The sequence below is a fragment of the Macrotis lagotis genome, chromosome 2, assembly GCF_037893015.1.
Source record: "Macrotis lagotis isolate mMagLag1 chromosome 2, bilby.v1.9.chrom.fasta, whole genome shotgun sequence".
NCBI lineage: Eukaryota > Metazoa > Chordata > Mammalia > Peramelemorphia > Peramelidae > Macrotis > Macrotis lagotis.
This window is the reverse complement of record NC_133659.1, coordinates 184,473,118-184,494,605: the sequence shown is the minus strand read 5'-3', so window position 1 is coordinate 184,494,605 and position 21,488 is coordinate 184,473,118. Positions and strand designations below refer to the sequence as shown.

The 21,488-nt window shown below is 42.1% G+C and overlaps 1 protein-coding gene across 8 annotated transcripts; it reads left to right on the top strand.

Annotated features, from left to right (window-relative positions):
• The first annotated feature begins 1,047 nt into the window (after positions 1–1,047).
• On the top strand, positions 1,048–21,254 carry RSAD1 (radical S-adenosyl methionine domain containing 1). 8 transcript variants are annotated; one of them, XM_074223755.1, is made up of 12 exons: positions 1,048–1,540; positions 2,823–2,956; positions 3,355–3,559; positions 4,241–4,606; positions 4,973–5,036; positions 5,115–5,262; positions 5,505–5,559; positions 11,710–11,813; positions 11,958–12,124; positions 12,587–12,681; positions 16,691–16,759; positions 17,916–18,795. In XM_074223755.1, the coding sequence occupies exons 2-9, from the start codon at positions 2,898–2,900 to the stop codon at positions 12,121–12,123; spliced, it is 1,167 nt and encodes a 388-aa protein (XP_074079856.1). In that variant the 5' UTR covers positions 1,048–1,540; positions 2,823–2,897; the 3' UTR covers position 12,124; positions 12,587–12,681; positions 16,691–16,759; positions 17,916–18,795. The 8 variants fall into 8 exon arrangements, with proteins under 8 accessions (XP_074079856.1, XP_074079853.1, XP_074079857.1 ...); XM_074223752.1 differs by lacking the exon at positions 1,048–1,540 and adding an exon at positions 18,802–21,254 and having other exon boundaries at positions 2,018–2,956; positions 17,916–18,149; XM_074223750.1 differs by lacking the exon at positions 1,048–1,540 and adding an exon at positions 2,150–2,211.
• Positions 21,255–21,488: the final 234 nt, after the last annotated feature.

Here is a 21,488-nt window from a genome sequence, read left to right as displayed (position 1 = left end):
TTATTATCTGAGGGTGAATTTGAATTTAGGCCCTCCTGACTCTAGGGCTGGTATTCTATCCACTGCACCACCTAGCTGACCCTGAGTAAGGTTATTTTCCAACTGATAAATTCTCAAAGGATATTAATGGGTAGTTCTTAGAAGAAACAGCAACAATCACATGAAAATGTTCAAAATCTCTAGAAATCAGAGAAATGTACATTTTAAAACCTGAGTCCTCCAAGTGTCCATCAAATTAGCTAAGAAAAAAATGCTTGGAGGGGTTCACACATTTACTAGCTGTGTGACTGAGCAAGGCACTAAATTTCTTGAACCTGAACCTGTTTTTTTCATCTGTATAAAGAGTAGGTTGGACTCAATGTTCCTCTAAATCTTCTCGATGTAAATCTGTGGTCTTTTGACTTGGGTTTGAATCTTGGTTCCATCACTATCTTTTTGACCTTGCAAAGAACCAAGATCTAGGATAGAGTATTTTGTATGAAGGATATTTAATAGCCAATTTAGCTAGAGCTTAGACTTTCTGGAGGGAGGTCATGTATCAAAAAAAACCTGGTGGGGGCGGCTAGATGGCGAAGTGGATAGAGCACCGGCCCTGGAGTCAGGAGTACCTGAGTTCAAATCCGGTCTGAGACACTTAATAATTACCTAGCTGTGTGGCCCTGGGCAAGCCACTTAACCCTATAGCCTTTCGAAAACCTTAAAAAAAAACACCTGGAAAAGTGGTTTGAAACCGGGCTGAAAAGGGCTTCAAATTCCAAAGGGAATTTACACTTGATTCTAGGGGCAACATGGAGTTTCTCCATTAATATGGAGTGGCATGATCACACACTGATACGTTAGCAATATCGTGTTGGCAGTTTCGTGAAAGATGAACTGGAAAGGAGAAAGGTGTGGAGGGAGAACGGTGACGAGGCCACAGCCACAGTCCAGAGGAGAGGGAGGTCTTCAGTCTCCTCAGTTCTGAAATCAGTGGATTGAACTGGATGCGATCCAAAGGCTCTTCCTGCTCTACCGCTCTGGTCCGGCAGGTGGCGCCCGCACACCGGAGGTCCCTCACCAGTCCAGGGCAGGTTCTTCAAGGCTTCGGTCTGACTGGGGACCCAGGACCCTCGAAACTCATCCAGAGCCCACGTGCGGCTCCACTCAGCCTTCCCCCGCAGAGCCCGGCCGCTCCGCCTCGGAGCATGCGCAGGAGAGGAAGCCTGGACCCCCTATCCACCCAGACCAGGCCGGAGAGACCCTTAGCCGTCCGCTAAGTCCGGAGCCGGCCGAGGTTGCGTGGGGGCGGAGGTGCCGGGAAGCCGGGCCGCCCGGCGGCTTTGGAAGGAGGGCGGGAGGCCCAGATCCGGGGCCCGCCGCAAGCCTGGCGCTGCCTGCCGTCCGGGCTCGCTGCGGGGCCGCGGCCACCCTAGGAACCCAATGTGCGAGCAGACGGGGCTGCGGCGGGGGAGCCGGCCCGCGGCGAGGCCGGGGCCAGCGGGGCCGAAGCGCCGCCGCGCAGCCGCCGCCGGGGAGCCGCAGCGCCGCGCTCTACGTGCACGTGAGTAGAGGAGCGCCGGCGCGAGTCCGCGCCTGCCCTGCCCTGCCCTGCCCGGCACACTGTCCGCCCCGGCCCGGCCCGGCCCGGCCCGGCCCCAGGCCCACTCCAGCCCCAGCCCAGCCCTGGCCCAGCTCCAGCCCCAGCCCCAGCCCCAGCCCCAGGCCCACTCCAGCCCCAGCCCAGCCCTGGCCCAGCTCCAGCCCCAGCCCCAGCCCCAGCCCCAGGCCCACTCCAGCCCCAGCCCCAGGCCCACTCCAGCCCCAGCCCAGCCCTGGCCCAGCTCCAGCCCCTCCAGCCCCAGCCCCAGCCCCAGCCCCAGCCCCAGCCCCAGGCCCACTCCAGCCCCAGCCCAGCCCCAGCCCCAGCCCCAGGCCCACTCCAGCCCCAGCCCAGCCCTGGCCCAGCTCCAGCCCAGCCCCAGCCCCAGGCCCACTCCAGCCCCAGCCCAGCCCTGGCCCAGCTCCAGCCCCAGCCCCAGGCCCACTCCAGCCCCAGCCCAGCCCTGGCCCAGCTCCAGCCCCAGCCCCAGCCCCAGGCCCACTCCAGCCCCAGCCCAGCCCCGGCCCAGCTCCAGCCCTAGCTCCACTTGAGCTCCAGCCCCAGCCCCAGGCCCACTCCAGCCCCAGCCCAGCCCTGGCCCAGCCCCAGCCCCAGCTCCAGTCCAGCCCCAGGTTTGGACAATTATTTGCTTAGAGCCGGCAGTCTGGCAACTGTTTGTAAAAATATTTCAGCAACCGTATTTCAGTAGCATTGGTTTCCTTTATATCGATGGATTTTATTTTATGATTTAAAAATATGGCTCTCCCCCCTTTCCATTTATAAAACCGGAATGAAAGCAACTCTTATTGTTAACCGTCTTGCAATCAACCATGATTGTTCCTCATAAGACTAGGGCTCCACTTACCATCCCTGTAACATAAGACTAGGGCTCCACTTACCATCCCTGTAACTTTCCAAGTCAGAATTGAAGGGATCTGGGATGAACCAGGTTCTTTTAGACCCAAGGGAATTCTAGGTTGGGGGAAGAGTAGGATTGGGTTTGGGGGATGCTTAGATGAGGAGAAGGGACAGCCATCTCTCCCTTTCCCTCCCTTGGGGAACTAGAATATAGGGAACTGGTGAGCATTGAAAGCCTGGGAGATGGGGGTAGCTGAGCCCTGGAAAGGGGCTAGGTAGCCCAAGGACACCTGCCTCACCCACCTGCCCTCAGGTATAGTCAGTCTCTCTCTCTCTCTCTCTCTCTCTCTCTCTCTCTCTCTCTCTCTCACACACACACACACAGTGGCCATACTGTGAAAAGCGCTGCAACTATTGTAACTTTAACAAGTATATTCCCCGAGGACTAGATGAGGATGCCATGCGGAGATGCCTCGTGAAGGAAGCAACCACACTGCTGAAACTCAGTGGGGTGCAACGGTGAGTTCCATGGGGGGGGGCCCTCCTCCTGGAGGTGGAGAGATGGAAAGTGAAGAGGAGGAAGCTTGGGGATGAAATGGTCAAACCACTGGCCTGTATTAAGAACCCCTGGGGAGTGGCTAGGTGGTGCAGTGGATAGAGCATCAGCCCTGGAGTCAGGAGTACTTGAGTTCATATCCAGCCTCACTTAATAATTACCTTAGCTGTGTGGCCTTGGGCAAGCCACTTAACCCCATTTGCCTTGCAAAAACTTAAAAAAATTTAAAAAAAATAATAAAAAGAACCCCTGGGAGGGACAGGCACTATTCCAACTACATGGATTATAAAAACTGGGGACCTTCTGGGTACTTGGTTAGCCTTTATCTCATCCCCCTCTTTTACTGCTGCTTCCTTTCTAGGATCGACTCTGTGTTTTTTGGTGGGGGGACACCGAGCCTGGCCAGCCCTCACACAGTGGCCTCAGTCCTGGAAGCTGTTGCCCAGACCACCCACTTGCCAGCCAAAGCTGAAGTTACCCTAGAGGCCAACCCTACCTCATCCCAGTCCTCAAGGCTGGCTGCCTTCCGAGGGGCAGGTATCAACAGACTATCCATTGGCATCCAGGTGACCAGCTACTCCCCTCTCCTCATACTAGCTATTCCCCACCCCCATGCCCATTCTTCTCTAGGTCTTACTCCATTGAGCAAGCCTTCTACCCTGCTTCACCTATTTGATGCCCTTCTCAAAATAATGTTGCTAGATGCATAAATTAAGATGCATAGGATTATAATTATATTGGAATGTGGTTATTAAAATATTTTCTAAGAAAAGAAGTTCAGTAATTGTATATGTATAACCTATATCAGATTACTCACTGTCATAGGGAGGGGAGAGGGAAGAGAAGGAGGTAGAAAAATCTGGAGCTCAAAAGCTTACAAAAAGGTGAATGTTGAAAACTATTTTTGCATGTAATTGGAAAAATAAAATAAAATAATATGCAAAATTTTTTAAAAAGGAAGTTCATAGACCCGAGGTTAAGAATCAGTGTTAGGATATCTCATTTTTCTAACTTTCTTGAGCACATATATACACTCACACATACTACCATTGTCATACTCATTGCTAAACTTTCTCCTTTTCCAAAAACCCTCTGCCTCTCCCCTAACTTTATCCCAGTTCCAAAAATGTTCACATTCATTCCTTTTCAAGGCTAAATTTTATTGTTCACCCCCTAGCCAAACCAGGTTACTATATCTCTGTTCCCTCATAGTTCTTCCCTCTCCTTTCTTCTTTCCCTCTCTTAAGTCCTTAGATGATACAGAACTCCAGCTGCTAGGCAGGACGCACTCAGTGTCAGAAGCCCTGGAGACCTTAGAAGAGGCAAGGCATCTGTATCCAGGGCGTACATCTGTGGATCTCATATTTGGCCTCCCAGCGCAGCAGGTGGAACCGTGGCTCAGGCAGCTGCAGGAGCTACTTTCCCTCTGTGATGATCATGTCTCTCTCTACCAGCTGACCCTGGAGAGGGGCACTCTGCTCTTTGCCCAGGTCCAGAGAGGGATCCTGCCCTCCCCAGATCCAGAAGCTGCAGCTGAGATGTACGAGGATGGGCGGGAGGTCTTGAGGGAGGCTGGTTTCCGCCAGTATGAAGTTTCTAACTTTGCCAGAAATGTGAGCCCTTACTTTGAAGTATAATGTTAGATCGGGGTGGGGGGCTAGCAGTAATTCTGAAGTCAGTGAAGAAGTTCAGGTCGTAGACAGAGAAGAGTGGGGCATACGGGTAGAAAGATTTCAGAACTGAGGAAAGGGCAAATATGGGGAAGGCTCTGGGTAGCCCTGAGCAGGCACCATAGCTTCTACCTGGGAGGGGTTCTTGAGGTACAATCATATATTCTTTCTTCCCTGACCAATTCAAGGGTACTCCTGTGAGGCATTTAAATATCCTCTTTAGCATGGGTGGGGAACTTCTCAGTCTGGATCTTGAGAGCACCTGAAGAGAATCCTCCCCTTTGCAATAACTGTTCCCTTCCTTTGCAGGAAGCTGTCAGCACGCATAACTGGAACTATTGGCAGGGTGGTCAGTACATAGGTGTTGGGCCTGGTGAGTCCTAGAACCAGATGGGAAGACTAAGATGGAGAGCTAGGAGTGAGCCTAAGTAAAAGGATTTCTCTGTCTCAGGGGCCCATGGGCGGTTTGTGCCCCATGGAGATGGAGGCATCCTCCGGGAAGCTCGAATTCAGACTTTGGAACCTGACAATTGGATGAAGGAAGTTTCAATGTTTGGCCATGGAACCCGGAAGCGAGTCTCTCTGAGTAAACTAGAGCTGTGAGTATATCTGTGTGAAGTTTTTCTCTGCACTGTTCTCCACACTTGTGGGTTATTCCTATCATCTTCCCTTCTCTATATGTTTCCTAGGGCTTCACCTATCACACCTAGCTTTGTTTGGGTGCATATGTGTGTGTGCATGTGTGTGTGTGTGAAAGAGAGAGATGATGGTGATGATGATGATGATGATGATAGCTCCTTTTCCCAGAGTCCTTTGAGCTCTGTTTGTATCTTTGTTTCAGATTGGAGGAACTTTTGGCTCTGGGGTTACGTACAGATGTAGGAATCACTCATCAGGTAAACTGCATCCCTCTCACCTCCAAGGCCCACAGACACACACACACACACACACACACACACACACACACACACACACACAATCCTCTACACTGGGCCAAGGCTAGAGGCCCATCATGGGAACAATCTTCAGAGGTGTTTGTGTTTCACAGGGTCTTCCCCTTCCTCTTTGTAGAAATGAGAGAGCCATATCTAAATATGTGAATAGAGAAAACCACAGTGTAGTGGCAGAATTCCTCATAGACCTTGTGTTTAGGCACATGGACTGAGTTAGACCACATTTGCTGGAGAAGCAGCAAGATTGTCAGTTTGACTCTGAGTTGGCATCAAAATAAAATGATCTATTTAATGGGAACAATGTTTTCAATTAATTTTTTTATTCATTGGACAGATAGATATGTATTAAGTTCCTCTTTTTGTAAGGCATGCAGGCAGGTCTAAAAACAAGACTCTTTACATGCTTTTGAGAAACTAGCAATCTAATAGAAGAGATTAAAAGCAGGCACACATTAGCAAAAGAGGATATGGTAGGTAGATTATTATAGGATTTTATAAGAAATTACTTCCTGCTGGAATGAGCAGAGACAGATTTATAGAAGTCATGACTTGTACTAAGTCTTGAAGGATATCTAGAATTTTAGTAGGTAAAAATGGGGGGAAGGTAGGAAGGATGAGTTGCAGAGAGGGCTTTTGGGGAATGGAAACAAAGATAGGAAAATAAGAGGTGAGTTCAGGGGAATGACTGAAGTATAGGTATTGTGAGATCCAGTAGGAAAAAGATTTGGGAGTCAGCTTTGCATGCCAGAATCAATAATTACGACTTTTTTTAGGAATCAGAGGAAAGCTATAGAAAGTTTTTGGGTCCTTTTAAGTAGTGGAGTTTATCAGGACCAGTGCATCTGAATATTTTTTTCTATGGGGTGTTGAATATTGAATTAATCTAGGTAAGAGATAATGAAGACCCAAATGAAAGTGGTAGTAGTGAGGATAATTCCATTTTGGAGTGGCAGTATTTGTGGAGATCTATTTTGTTGGGGCAGCAGGAAGATAGAGAAAGAAAGCATTATATGTCAGTTACTGAGTTTTGCATGCATATAATTTGATCTCAAAACAATCTTGAAAAGGATGTACTGTGATTATCCCTGTCTTACAGTTAAGGAAACTGAGGCAGACAGGTTAAGTTGCTTGCCCAGGGCCCCACAGCTAATGTGTCTAAATGTCTAAGGTGCATTTAAATGAGGACTTCCTGATTCTAGACTCAGCACTCAATCTACTACACCACCTAGCGGCCTTTAGAAGATGATCCTGAAGTTAAGGGTCTAGTGGATTTGGACATTTGTGATGGTGGTGGTTCTCCCTCTCCCTTTGTTCTGGAAGAGGACCAATGACATCATGAGGATGATGTCTTGACTTATGAGAGATTTAGATTTAAGTGAGGTAGAGTTGCTCAAAGTTCTCAGCCTTACTTTCTCCTCCAGAGGCATCAAAGGCTGGCAACAAGACAAAAGTCAAGACAAATGGTGGTTTTAAGGGATGCAGTGGGAGACCTTGACCTTTCTAAATACTATTAACAGAAACCAGAAACAGGAAGTTCAGGAAAAGGAGTGAGTTTTGAGGGAAATGTTAATGAGTTTAGATGTGAGGTCATGTGATAAATTCTGTTTGAACAGTCTTTGCAAGTTTGTTATCATGAATTTATAATGCATGAAATAAGCACATTCTTATGACTACCTCTGGCATTGTGTGGCAGAGGATAAAGAGATAAGCTAGTGTGGATCAGAGATTAGGACAGTAATAGTAGAAGATCTAAAGTCTAAGGAAGTAGGTGGAATTGCTGATTCTGGGATTCAGAAGGAAGGGAAACCAAAATAAAAATGAAGGACTAAGGAATAGAGAGAGGTCAAGAGACTGGACTTCACACTAAAATGCCCAGTATTCGTAAGGATGGGGAAGAAGTATAGAGGCGAGATTGTGATCAGGGTAGAGAATTCAGGTTTCCAGGTATGGGGAATGTACCCTATCCTAGGCACAAAGTATCAAGTAAATGTGAGGTCTGGTAGACTCTTTCTCTTCTGTCACTCTGTAGTAACTCAGTTGCCAAATCTTCTTCATCTCATCCCTTCTCTCCAGGAACATAGACACCCTCTTTAAGTCCTCATCATCTTTCACCAGGACTATTGCAACAGCCTCTAATTGACTTCCAAGATTCTAATCTTTCCCTTCTCTAATATGTCCTCTGCATACTTGCCAAAATAATATCTCTAAAGCATGCCACATTCTGTTATTTTCCTGCTCAAGGACTTTTCAGGGGCAACTTGTTACCTCTAGGATAAAACAAAAACTCCTCCCTTGGCATTTAAAGACCTTCACAGTCTGTCCCCAGCTTATCTCCCTAGTCTTATTATACTTTGCCTTTTCCTGTACTTTTTGTTCTATTCAATTCTTTGGTACTTTGCATTCTACCTCCTTTCCTTTGTATCTGCTGGATTATGTTGTGTTGATAATGAAAAGTATTGTATTGTATTGTTTTGTATTATATTTGTACTTGTGTGTATAGCACTTTCTCCTCCCCTCCATTTTCTTAGAATCCCAGGCTCCCTTGAGAACATACAGTGCCTCCTCTGGGAAAGCTTTTTGTGATTTCCAATGCTTCTTCCTTTCTCCTCAGATTATCATGTACATACTTATCTCCTCTGCCATCACCACTACTTAGGCAGTGCAGTAAAGTGGTTAAAAAAGGTAGCTTTGAAGATAGGAAGATAGTCATCTTCCCCAAGTCATCTCAGTTACATTCTGATTGTGTGATGTTGGGCAAGTATGAATGGGTCCTAAAAACCTACTTGTAGCCAGGTTGGACACATCTGCTCTAGGGAATTCGCTAAGACTATAAACTTGTAGAGAATATACCTACCCCACCATTGGTAGAAGGAGTCTTTTTATAAATGAAATCATAGATCTGGTCTCTATGTTTGTTATGTCATTTTTCACTTGTGACCCTGTTTGAGGTTTTCTTGGCAAAGATACTGGAGTAGTTTGCCTTTTTTTTCCATCTCATTTGACAGATGAAAACTGAGAGGCAGCTAAGAAAACTGAGGTGATATGACTTGCCCAGGGTCATCCAGCTAGTCCACGTTTGAAGTCAAATTTGAACTCAGGAAGATGAGTCTTCCTGATTCTAGGCCTAGCCCTTTATCCACTGTACCATCCAGCTACTCTGTCCCTCTCTGTTTCTCTTCTCCACCTCCTACCCTATCCTAGGCACAAAATTCTAGGAGAGTGTCAGTTTTCTGAGTACAAGGACTCTTGTTTTTTCTTGGCAGTCCAGTTTTAGAATCTTGCACTTTATTTTATTAAATATAGTATTAAGTGGTTGCTCAGAAGAGGTCGGCTTAACCGGTCAGGTTTTTAAGCACAGTTATCTGTATGGATGTTTATGTTGACTATGAACAAGAGAATTAGAACTGGAAGAAAAGCAGAGATCAAGACAGTAAGCATACCCTCCCCCCGAATTCCTAGAATCCAGAGTCAATGTTCTCACCACTGGACTTAAATATGAGTTCCTACTATGGACTAGACCATTGGTTAAGTATTGAGGGGAGATTTAGAGCCAAAGAAGAAAATAAAACAGAATAACAATGGGAGACTGGGTGGAGAGGAAGGAGGAAGTGTTGCCTAGAGGTTACTCCCTAATAATTTGCAGATTCTTGGCAGATGAGTTGAGAGCAGAGGTGATGTTGCTCATTCTGGATGTCTCATGCTTGAGTGATATACATTAATAGCATAACACATCTACGAGGTGAGACATAGAATAACTATTCCTGTTGAAGGTGAGAAAGAGTACTGGATTCTTTGGAGAGTTGGGAATGAATTCCACAAATAAACTCTTAACTTGAAGGTATAGGGACATGAAAGTTTATTACATATTACTGTGCTATTAAAGTACAAAGTAAAGAAGTTAAGAAATTAAGCAGTAGTAATGGTTAGAAAATCTACCAAAAGCTAAGAGAGAGAGAGAAAATTAAGTAAAGATAGCTGCAAAATGATAAGCAGCAACAAGGGAATTTATCAAAGTAAAAAAGAAAAGTAAAGATAGTTGCAAGAGTGTTATAGCCACTGTGGGAAAAATATTGAAGCAACTTCTCTGGTGGACTTATGCTAAAGAAAGCAACTCACCCCAGAGACAGAGCCATTGGAATAACAAAATTATTGTAATAATATAAAATAAATAAGCCAGAATCATACTTAAAAAAAGAAAACCTCTATAATAAATATTACACATTATTTTCAGAGCTACCCAGCTTTCTTTGTTACCTTCAATGTTTTCTTTTGTTATTTGTGTGCATTTTTTATTTTGTTTTTTCCCTCCTCCCTGACTCTGCCCTAAAGAAGGCTACAGTTAAGCATATATGTGTGTGTGTGTTTATATGTCTATGTACACAGATATCTACAAATATATATTCATATACATATATGTAAGATTGTACTATACTCATTTCCACTTGTCCTCTATTTCTCTGAAGATATAGCATCTTCCTTCTTAAGTCCAAGTCTTACCATATTTTTGTAAATCAGCCATCTCATCATTTCCTATGCCACAGCAGTATTCTAATTTAATCACATCCTATCTGAGAAATTGTCTATGAAAGTTTATTCCTCAATTTTTTTCATACTTTCTATTCTTGGTTACATAGATTTTATTTATATAAGAAAATTTTAATTTAAACTAATTAAAGTTAACTATTTTACATTTCAACAATGTTCTCATAATGTTTAAGGTCTAATACAAGTGTTGCAGTTAGGCTGTTCAACAACAGCCAACAGGGTGTAAGTAGCATAAAGAAGGAGAGCAACATAAAGAAGAGAAATCAGGGAGAGTTACAAGGGTGCTGTAGATCTTTTAAGAAAACTACTGGAGTTCTCTAAGAAAGCAAAGGCTAAGAGCAAGGCAAGACTTTTGAAGCATGGCTTGGTGTCTGATCTGGGGAAGTTGGGGAAGAATTAGGGTGGTGCTAGGGAAGGACCAAGAAGTGGGTGACACATAGACTGCTTCATGTCCTGAAAGGTCAATTCAGTGCCTTCAAGTGGTATCAATAAGGTTGACAATGGATGTGAGTATAGGCGGGTTTCAAGTAGTTTGAACAGCCCTGAACAGTCATACTTTCTGGGAAAGGGATAAGGAAAAGGATTTAGGATATTTGCATCTCAGTACCCCATTTTGATGGAATAACCTTTGGGGTGAGTTTAGAGAAGGGTATTTATATCTCTATACCCCCTTTGTTTTAATTCAAATTTTATTTTTCCAATTACATGCAGTATTCACATATTAATCATTTTGTGAAAGAAGAATCAAAACTAAGGGGAAAGGAAAAAAGAAAAAAAAATGAGAAAGGAAAAATGTAAGAAGTTTTAAGAATAATGAACATGGGGCAGCTAGGTGGCACAGTGGATAGAGCACTGGCCCTGGAGTCAGGAGGACCTGAGTTCACATCTGGTCTCAGACACTTAATTAATTACCTAGCTGTGTGACCTTGGGTAAGTCATTTAACCCCATTGCCTTTCAAAAACCAAAAATAAAATAATAAACATAGTATGCATTCAGATTCCATGTTTTTCTCTCTTTAAATGTGGATGGCATTGTCCATAGCAGATCTCTCAGGGTTGTCCTTGGTCTCTGAACTGCCAAGAGGAGCTTCAGCCATCATAGTCGATCATCTCAGTGTTATTGTTAATGTACTTAATACCCCTTTTTGATGGAATAGCCTTTGGTGAGGCAACTTCTTGTACCTTTAACTGAATATCAAAATATACCAGATGGGAGCATCTTTCCCCTTCTAGTAAAGATAACTTTCTTTGAATATGTTCCAGGTGGCCCACAGTGGGAAGCTATTTATGTAGATAGCAATGGGATAGGAATCAGACACCAAAAGGATACTTTAACCCAGCACAGAAGAAAATATTTGTTGTAACAGCTTTTTCCTTTGTCTAATGTTTCCTTTACTATATTCTCAGAGGGTCTATTCAGGCTTCCTCTTTTATGCACCCAGATATAATGCTGATACTCTAGCCTTTGGAAACAGGGGACTACTAAGTCCCTGAGGTTGAAGAGGTGGGGGTTGGAGTGGGATACAACTCTTCCTCTGTCCTCTCCAGCACTGGCTGCAGTTTGAACCTCACTTTTCCCTCTGGAATGTGTTTGGGGAATCTGAGGAAGTGAGAGAACTTCAGTCACAAGGCCTGTTGCTGCTGGACCACAGGTGAGCTGGTGGGAGAGGAGGATGGAGATAAGGAGGCCGGGGAGGCTGTGAAGGGGTTGCAGTTAGGAGAACCAAGAGGCAGGACCACAAGATTGGGGAGGGACAGGGAGGGAAGATTGTTCCCTCATCTCCCCTTTGTTTCAGGGGCCTTCGGTGTTCTTGGGAAGGATTGGCTGTACTGGATACTGTCCTTCTGAGGCTCCTACTCCAGCTCCAAAATTCCTGGGAAAACAGGCCTTCTCCCACCCTCAAGATTACCAAATCTGGAGCTCCTCCCAAAGAAGAGATTCATGCTTCAGGTGACCTCTGAGGTAAATACCTTTAAAATTCTGTGGTTCTGCTAGAGGATGGGACAAGCCAATTTTAGTGGGGCAGGAACCAGAAAATTGCCTTCTCCTTAGCCTTTGATGGGGGGAATAGAAGGATGAAAGCCTTGAGTACTCTTTTGTTCTTCTGAAGGGATCGATGGATGCTGGATGGCACAATGGATAGAGTGTTAGACCATGGGTCAGGAAGACCTGAGTTCAAATTCAGCTTCAGGTGCTTCCTAGTTGTATGACTCTGGGCAAGTCATTTAATCTCTCTGCCTCAGTTTCCTCAACTGTAAAATGGGGATTAACAACAGCATCTGTCTACTCGGGGTTGTTGTGAGGATCAAATGAAATATTTTAAAAGCCTTAGTACAGTTCCTGGCCCATAGTAGGCACTTAATAAATGATTATTTTCTTCTCTTCCTCCCCTTTCTTCCTGTCATACATATTCTTGGTATGCAGTTTGAAGCTATGACTGCCCCTCCACTCAGGGATTTGTGGAGCTGTAGCCAGATCATGGATCCATGAGAGCTGTCTGATCACTCTCCTTACAGAAGGTTTTCCTCAACCCTCCTTTCTTTCCTACTTTTCTGTTTCTCAGTCCATTTTACTTTTCTGCATATCAAATGTTATGTATGTGAATCCTAAAAGTGTAAACCTTAAAGATGAATTAAAATGTTTAAAATAAAATGAAAGAAAATATAGGTTAAACATGAAGTTCCATTCTTTGGGATTTACTATTAACCTATAGGTATAGACCATTTAACTGAGACAGAGATGAATATTTATCCAAGAACAAAAGACAGGGGAAATCATTAACCTCCTTGGTGACCTGACTATGAAGGTTGCAAAATATTAAGTTGTCCAATTGCTCCTTGAAGGCTATCATCTTTTCTTTAGTTATTTATTTATTTATTTAAGGCAATGGGATTAAGTGACTGCCCAAGGTCACATATCTAGGCAGTTATTAAGTGCCTGAGGCAGGATCTAAACTCCGGTACTCCACTGCCCCACCTAGTTGCCCCCAAAGGCTATCATCTTTATACAATACTATATCTGTTATCTCTTCAGGACTTTAAGCATCCAGAAGGGTAGGTAAGTCTTCCAGCATCCTGATTATTGTCTTCCTGAATTTGTAATTAACATACGGGAGATAGTCATGGATCTTGACTTCTTACCTACTGGCTAAGGTAACTATAAAGTGAAGGCTGAGTTCTTTCTTTTATTTTTAGATTTTATTTTTATTTACAGCAGTGAGGTTAAGTGACTTGCTGAGGGTCATTTAGCTAGGTAATTATTAAGTGTCTGAGGTTAGTTTTGAACTCGGGTCCTACTAGCTCCAGGGCCACTGCCGCACTGAGTTCTTTCTAAAGAAATCAGCCTTTTTGCTAATAATATGGTTATGAAAAACATTATATTATTATTGTACTTTGACAGTATAATGTTCTGATGTGTTGGACACCCTGGGGTTTTCATTAGAAGATCTTTGAGAACCTCCCTAGTCCCAAGAATATCAACAATTTAAGATGTTATGAAATAGAGGAACCTTTTAGCAGAGGGTGTTGATTGAGGAGGAGGAGGGCAGGCCTTTTCTTATTCTCTGGATTAGAGGTTGGAGACAGACACTACTACCCCACCCCTACTGGCTGGAGTCAGAAAAGATTTTGACTATAGCTTACATTTATATAGAGCTTTAGGTTGGCAAAGATTTACACATACACTCACTCTTGGCTTCTATTTTTGCTGATTTTCTATTTTTTTTAATTCTGTAATTAACCCACACTAAATAAAATTAATGTTTTCTCATATATTGTAGGACAGAGAGGATTGTTTTTAAAGCTGAATCTTTATTATGTACACTGGCTTTCTTTTTTCACTTAATAGCATTTTATTTTTTCCAGTTACAGGTAAAGATAGTTTTCATTTCATTTTAATAAAGATTTTGAATTCCAAATTTTTCTCTCTCTTTTCCCTCCCTCATCCCCAAGACATAAACAATCTGATATAGATTATGCATGTACAATCATGATAAACCTATTTCCACATTAGTTATGTTGTAAAAGAAGAAATAGAGCAAAAGGGAAATGTGAAAATAGCATGCTTCAATCTGCATTCAAACTCAACAGTTCTTTCTTTGTGTGTGGATAGTTAGTATTTTCTATCCTGAGTCTTTTGAAATTGTCTTAGATCATAGTATTGCTGAAAAGAGCTAAATCTACCAAAGGTGATTGTTGCATAATGTTTTTGTTTCTGTGTACATTGTTCTTCTGGTTCTGCTCACTTCATTCAGCATCAGTTCATGTAAGGTTTTCTAGGTTTTAATGAAATCTGCCTCTGCCAGCCCACCATATTCCAAGCCCTCCAGTCCTATATAATGTAGAAGCTGCTGAGTCCTGTGCAAATCTGACTTTGGTTCCTTGATATTTGAATAGTTTACTTCTGTCTGCTTGCAGTATTTTCTCCTTGACCTGATAATTCTTGAATTTGGCTGCAATATTTCTTGAAGTTTTCATTTAGGGATCTCTTTCAGGAGGTGATCAATGAATTCTTTCAGTGACCATTTTACCCTCTAGTTTTAAGGTATCAGGACAGTTTTTCCTTGATAATTTCTTGAAAGATGCTCCAAGCTCTTTTTTCAATCATGACTTCCATTTAGTCCATTAATTCTTGTTCTTTTTTTCCTTGCAAGGCCATTAATGGGGTTAAGTGACTTGCCTAAGGCCACACAGCTAGGTAATTATTAAGTGTCTGAGGCTGGATTTGAACTCAGGTACTCCTGATTCCAGGGCCGGTGTTCTATCCACTGTACCACCTAGCCACCCTAGTCCATTAATTCTTAAATTATCTTTCTTGGATCAAATTGGTAGCAGGTCAGTTGTTTTTTTAGTGAGGTATTACATTTTTCCTTTTTTTTAATTCTTTTGTTTTTGATTCTTGATGTCTCATGGAGTCATTAGCTTTCATTTGCCCAATTCCAATTCTTTTTTAAAATTTTATTTATTTAAGGCAGTGGAGTTAAGTGACTTGCCCAAGGTCACACAGCTAGGTAGTTATTAAGTGTCCGAGGTTGGATTTGAACGCAGGTCCTTCTAACTCCAGGGCTGGTGCTCTAACCACTGTGCCCCCTAGATGCCCCCCAATTCTAATTCTTAAGGAATTTTCTTCAGTGAACTTTTGTATCTTGTTTTCCGTTTGGCCAATTCTACTTTTTAAGGAGTTGTTTTCTTCAGTGGTCAATTTTACTTTTTTAAGGAATCTTTTGTTCAATTTCTGTCTTTCCTTTTGCAAACTGTTAACTCTCTTGCATAACTGTCATTTCTTTTTCCCAATTTTTCTTCTACTTCTCTGATTTTTAAAATCCTTTTTGAACTTTTCCAAGAATACTGGTTTCGAGACAGTTATTTTCCTTTGAGTCTTCTCATGTAGGCATTTTGACAATGTCATCCTCTTCTGAACTTTTATTTGATCTATCCTCTCACTGTAGTAGCTTTCTATGATCAGTACTCTTTGCTGTTTTTTGTTCTTTTTTTAACCTAATTTGTGACTTTTAAAATTGAACTTTGCTACTGGAGCTCAGGGGGCACTGTCCTATGTTTCTTGTGTTAGAGACCAAGGGATTGATCACTGGCTTTTTGCCACCAAGGCCACTGAGGCCTCCAGGACTGGCAACTTGCCCACTACACTGGGGTGGGTAGTCTAGTTGCATCTGTTCTGCCAGGGTTCTACACTGGGGCTAGAGTCCTCACACCTGATCTTCTCAGTCACTAATTTGCTGAGCCAGGTCCGAGGAGCCTTAGTTACTATTCTGTGCTGTGGCTAAGAACTGGCTTGCTGTAATACCATCTGACATGCTAGACTGCACTATGCATTTACCCAAGTGAGACAGACCTTTTCTGAAATCCTTCTAAGTTTCAGTAAGATGGAAAATTATTTCCATCAGTGACAATAGGTTCTGTCACTGCAGAATTCATTTAAAGGCTTGATTTAATGTTGTTTCTGAGAGAAACTGGGGAGAACTCAGGTAACTTCCTGGCTTGTCCCTACCATCTTGACTCTGCCCAAACTCTTCTCTTGCCTTTTTTTTAAGTGTATAATAAATTCGATATTTTAACTATTAAAACTTTTCTGCTTATCTGTGTTTCTTTCCTTTCTCTTCTGTGCATTAAAAAATGATTCAGTATCCCTCTTTTCCATCTTTTCTTTTTCACAACTTAATGTCTTTCTCCCACCTTCCTGCCCTCATACTAGGAAAAAAGAAAATAAAATTGTGTAACAAATATGCATATTAAGTCAAAACAAATTCCTACATTGGCCAGGTCTGAAATGCATTAAATTCTCTCAAATTTTGATGGGGGCAACTAGGTGGCACAGTGGATAGAATACTGACCTTGGAGTCAGTAGGACCTGAATTCAAATCCAGCCTCAGATACCTAATAGTTGCCTAGCTGTGTGACCTTGGGCAAGTCACTTAATCCCACTGCCTTAAATAAATAAAATAAAATTTTTAAATTCTCTCATTTGATACTTATAAAAACCCTGTGATATATTAATATCTCTATTGTACAGATGAGAAAACTGAGGCTTATTGAGGTTTGGCAGAAAGAAGTCACCTTCAAGTCTCAACTCCAGTGCCAGGTATACAGAAACATGTCTACAGTCCTGAGGAAGGCTAAGGCTAGTGGATCTCTTGGGCTCTGGAGTTTTGAGCTGCACTACAACTAAAGTGGATCAGATGTCCACACTTGATAATGGGGGTGGGGGAATGGGATGGAGTGGTGATGGTGGACAGTAGTGTGTCTAAGAGGCAAATTGACTTAGGTCAGAAATAGAGCAGGTCAAAACTCTTGGAAAGATCAGTAGTGCAGTTGAGCCAATGAATGACTAATGTTCTTCCAACCTGAGTGAAAAAGTTCAAATGCTACCATCTTCATGGTCTCACTTGATCCACACAGTTTCTAGTACTTTCCTCCCAAATGATTTTCTATTTATTTTGATAAATCATACATTTTAGAAACAATAACCATCCCACCCCTTCTACACGTCAAATCTATACAAAGTCTGTAACTATGTAACTACTTGAAAATCACACCAACCCTCACCCTTTCTGTTATTAGCGCATTTCTTTTTCTTTTTTGTATGGCAGTGGGGTTAATTGACTTGCCCAAGGCCACACAGCTAGGTAATTATTAAGTGTCTGGGGCTGGATTTGAACTCAGGTGCTCCTGACTCCAGGGCCAATGCTCTAACCACTGCACCACCTAGTCACCCCTACTCTCATTTCTTTTTACCAGTTTTTCTTCTATCACTCATCTCTTTAACTCTTCTAGAAATTCTTGTTTGGTTCATGTCTAATTTGCATTTTTTTTTGAGGTTTTCTTTGAAGCTGTTTTTACCTTGTTATCTTCTGAGATAATGTTTTGGTCTTCCCTGCCACTATAATTGCTCCAGGGCCAGTGCTCTATCCACTGCGCCACCTAGCTGCACCTCTTTTTTTTTTTTTTAAATTCTCTCTGGATTCTAAGATGATTGAGGATATGTTTTGACATTTCCTTAGAAATAGAAATTCATAGTTTCTCTCAATTAGTTTAGACCCCCAGTTTATAAATAAACCAAAGAAATCTCTTTCCCCCTAAATTTCCTTCTTTTCTTTGTCTCAGACTTCCTAATCTCATAGACTTCAATATCAGTATCCTTGCTCACATAACTTAATGTGTAATAACTATAAGAAGATAATTATTTACATATCACAGTAAGAAAAATTCATACTCACCTTTTTATTTTTCAAAAACAGGGTAAATTGATGTGGACCAGAACCTTTTTATCAATGTGATCTCCGCTCTAGAGTTACAGTTCTCTCAGGACTGCAGTCTGAATCTCCCAGGGATTCTCCACCTAACATCTCTTCGTGGACTAAGAATGAAACTCAGTTCTCTTAAAATATCTCTCTCTTTGGAAAGAAGTTCTGTTGGTTCTGTGTCTCTCACACACCAAGGATCTCTCATTTTGACATTTTAACTCTCTCTAGGTAAAGCTGACTCTTCCCCTAAGATTCTGTTACCTTTTTCTTAAAAATACAGTAACTTTAAGGTTATAATACCTGGATTTATACATGTCTTCCATAGAATGTAAGCTCTTGGAGGGCAGAAACAGTTTCACTCCTGTCTTTGTATTCCTATTGCCAGCCAGAGAGTCTGGCACATTCTTGCCATCTCTACTCAGGTTCCCCCAGCTGCCTGCTTTGTCTGACTCCAAGTGCAATGCCCTTTTCACTAAGCCACACTGTCTTTCATAAAGGCCTTTTGCCAGTAGGGAGACAAATAAAGGAGTGGTTATGAGCATTTGTAAACCTTATCTTTTTCCATTTATCTACAAAACATGTGACTAGCAGTAGGCGCTACCATAAGTTTACAAGGTGTTTTATGCACATTTATCTCATCTCCACAACACTGAAATAATGTGTGAATCCCTGTTTTACAGATAAGGAAACTGAGGCTATGAGAGATTAAATCATTTTTCAGGTATCTGAGGTAGAATTCCACCTCAGTTCTTGCTGATTCCAACCCCAAAGTTCCATCCACTATCCCACACTGCCTTTCATAAAGGCTTTTTGCCTACAAGGATACATAAACAGAATGGTAATTTACAATCCTTATCTTTCTTTTTCCATTTATCTACAGAGCATGTGACTTGGCAATTTTAATTTTAGTCCTGTGGTCACCATCTTGACCCTGGCAATTTGCCTTGGAGGTTTTTTCTGTATGACAAATTTCCCAGCTAAGGAGAAGCTGGATTTTTAGATTGGGGCATGTTAAAGTCAACCTTAGGATGAGGCAGTCCAGAGGGTGAGTATGCCCACTTTTGTTTCCACACATGCACTTAATGCAGAGTCCTGAGTCTCATAGGTAGAATGTGGACTTGAAACCTGTGGCACCAACCATGTTTGGATCTTGATAAATAAATGAAGGTCAGGCAGTGAGCAAATGCTGCCATTAGATACATTAGATATGCTCTGGGACTATTCTTGCCATCCCTACTCAGGTTCCCCCCAGCTGCCAAGACTTGTGCCACCTGAGTTATGCCACTGGTCAGTCTCCCTTTTTGACCTGAGGGGAGGACAGCTTCCTTCCTGCAAAGGGCCAAGGGGCACAGGGCCAGGATCAGGGCCTGATCTAGTACTTAGTAAGTCTGGCTCCTAGTGATTCAGGAAAAAGTCATCTCAAACTCTGTGTCATATCTGGGCCCTGCCTTTTCCCCTCCTACTGTTATCTCTCCAACATCCAACATTTCCACTAGGAGGAGTAGAGGGTTGGGGTTGTAAAGAGGAGGGCTGAAATTGTGTCAAGGTCACCGGTTTTTGCCACTCAGATTTCTCTTATCCTCTGGTCCCAGGGGTTCTCACTGCCACATGTACATAAGAGAATATACTTACCTCAGACTTCTGTTGGCAAATCATTTTTTAAAATAGATTTTTATTGATCTCTTATGTTTTTACAGCATTTAGATTTCTACTTGTATCACTCCTCCTTCCAGAGAACCTTGCTCAGTAACAAAGAACCTTTAAAATTAAGTTATTTTAATGAACAAAAATCTATTTTTCTCACCCTCTGTATCTCATTCTCTATCAAATTTAAAGGAAAAACAAATAAACTTGGATGACAAGTATGTGCAGTTGAGCAAAATCAGACATTCACATTAACCATGTCTGAGAAAGAACATGTTCAGAAAAGTATATTTCATTCTGCATCTGAGTCTATCACTTCTCTGTCAAGAAATGGATAGCATGCTTTGTTATCTGTTCCCTAGAATTTGGGTTGGTGATTGCAGTGATCAGAATTAAGTCTATCAAAGTCATTTTGCTTTACCATGTTATTGTTATTGCATAATTTGTTTCTCTGGTTCTCTTTCCTTCACTTTGCACTTCATAAAGGTTGTCCTAGGTTTCTCTGAAACTGTTCCCTTCATTGTTTCTTACAACATACTAGTTGTAACTATACTTTACATTCATATATCATAATCTGTTCAAGCTATTTCCCATTTAATGTGCATCCCTTTAGTTTCCAGTTTTTGCCACCACAAAAAGAGATGCTACCAGAATATATTTGTACATATGGGTCCTTTCCCTCTTTCTTTGATCTTTTGTGGTATGATGAGGCATTTTAGTAAATAAGAAAAAAATTTTTAAAGAAAAAATAGATGAAGTCAAGTCAGTAAATCAACATTTATTGAGTGGAATATGTTTCAGGGGATACATAGCTGTGCAGATACAAAGGAAGGCAAAAACCATCCCTGCTGCCAAGGAGTTCACATTTTATTGGGGAAGACAAAATGCAAATAACTAAAAAAAAAAAAGAAAAAACTAAATATATGCAATGTAATTAGAAGGTAATCTCAGAAGAAAAACAATAGCTAGATGGAGGTTGGGGACTGGGAATGGGGAGGCACCAGGAAGGGCCTCCTGCAGAAAGTAGAATTGAGCTGAGAAAAAAAAAACCAAAAAATTCATTTTTAAAAAAGTTATACATAAAATTCCACACCCTTAGTGTGTATATGTGTCTGTAGCTGTTTGTGTGTGTCTTCTCCTATTTCTTCTTTGGGACCAATGTTGCTGCTAAATCGTTTTACAGTTAGCACAAGACTCCTATGGTGCGTGTAGAACCAATGGTATAAACTATATTTTACAAATGAGAAAATTAACTATATTTTACACCTGACTTGGAGATGGTCTTCTGACTCCAAAATACAACGTTCTTTTTGCTATACTAGTGGTTTCCAACCTTTTTGAAGATCAGGGCCTCTACATGATATCATTGTCTGTTAATTGAGAAAATACATGACAGAAAATAAGGTTCCTTGTAATAACCCTGTGACTAGTTGGAGCTCACTTTACAAACACCTATATTTCACATTTAATTTTCATTTTAGGGCCCTTCTATTTTATTGCAGACAATAAGAAAAGCTGGAAATAGGATGTATATTTTGGGGGGAAGGGAGAGACAGAGAAGAAAGGAGAGAAGGCAGAGAGAAAAAATGGAAAGGAAAGGAGAGAAGAGACAAGGGAAGAGAGAAAAAATGAGAAGGGAAGGGGAGAGAGGAGAAACATGAGAGAAGAAGGGGAATGAGAGATGTAGATTATGTACATATATTGCATAATACACACATGAATATATATCCATAGAAATATATAGATAAATAGTATTACAGTATTACAGCTTAAAACTGCTAACATTGGTGGTGCTAGATGGTGCAGTGGATAGAGCACCCGCCCTGGAGTCAGGAGTATGTGAGTTCAAATCCAGCCTCAGACACTTAATAATTACCTAGCTGTGTGGCCTTGGCCAAGCCACTTAACCCCATTTGCCTTGCA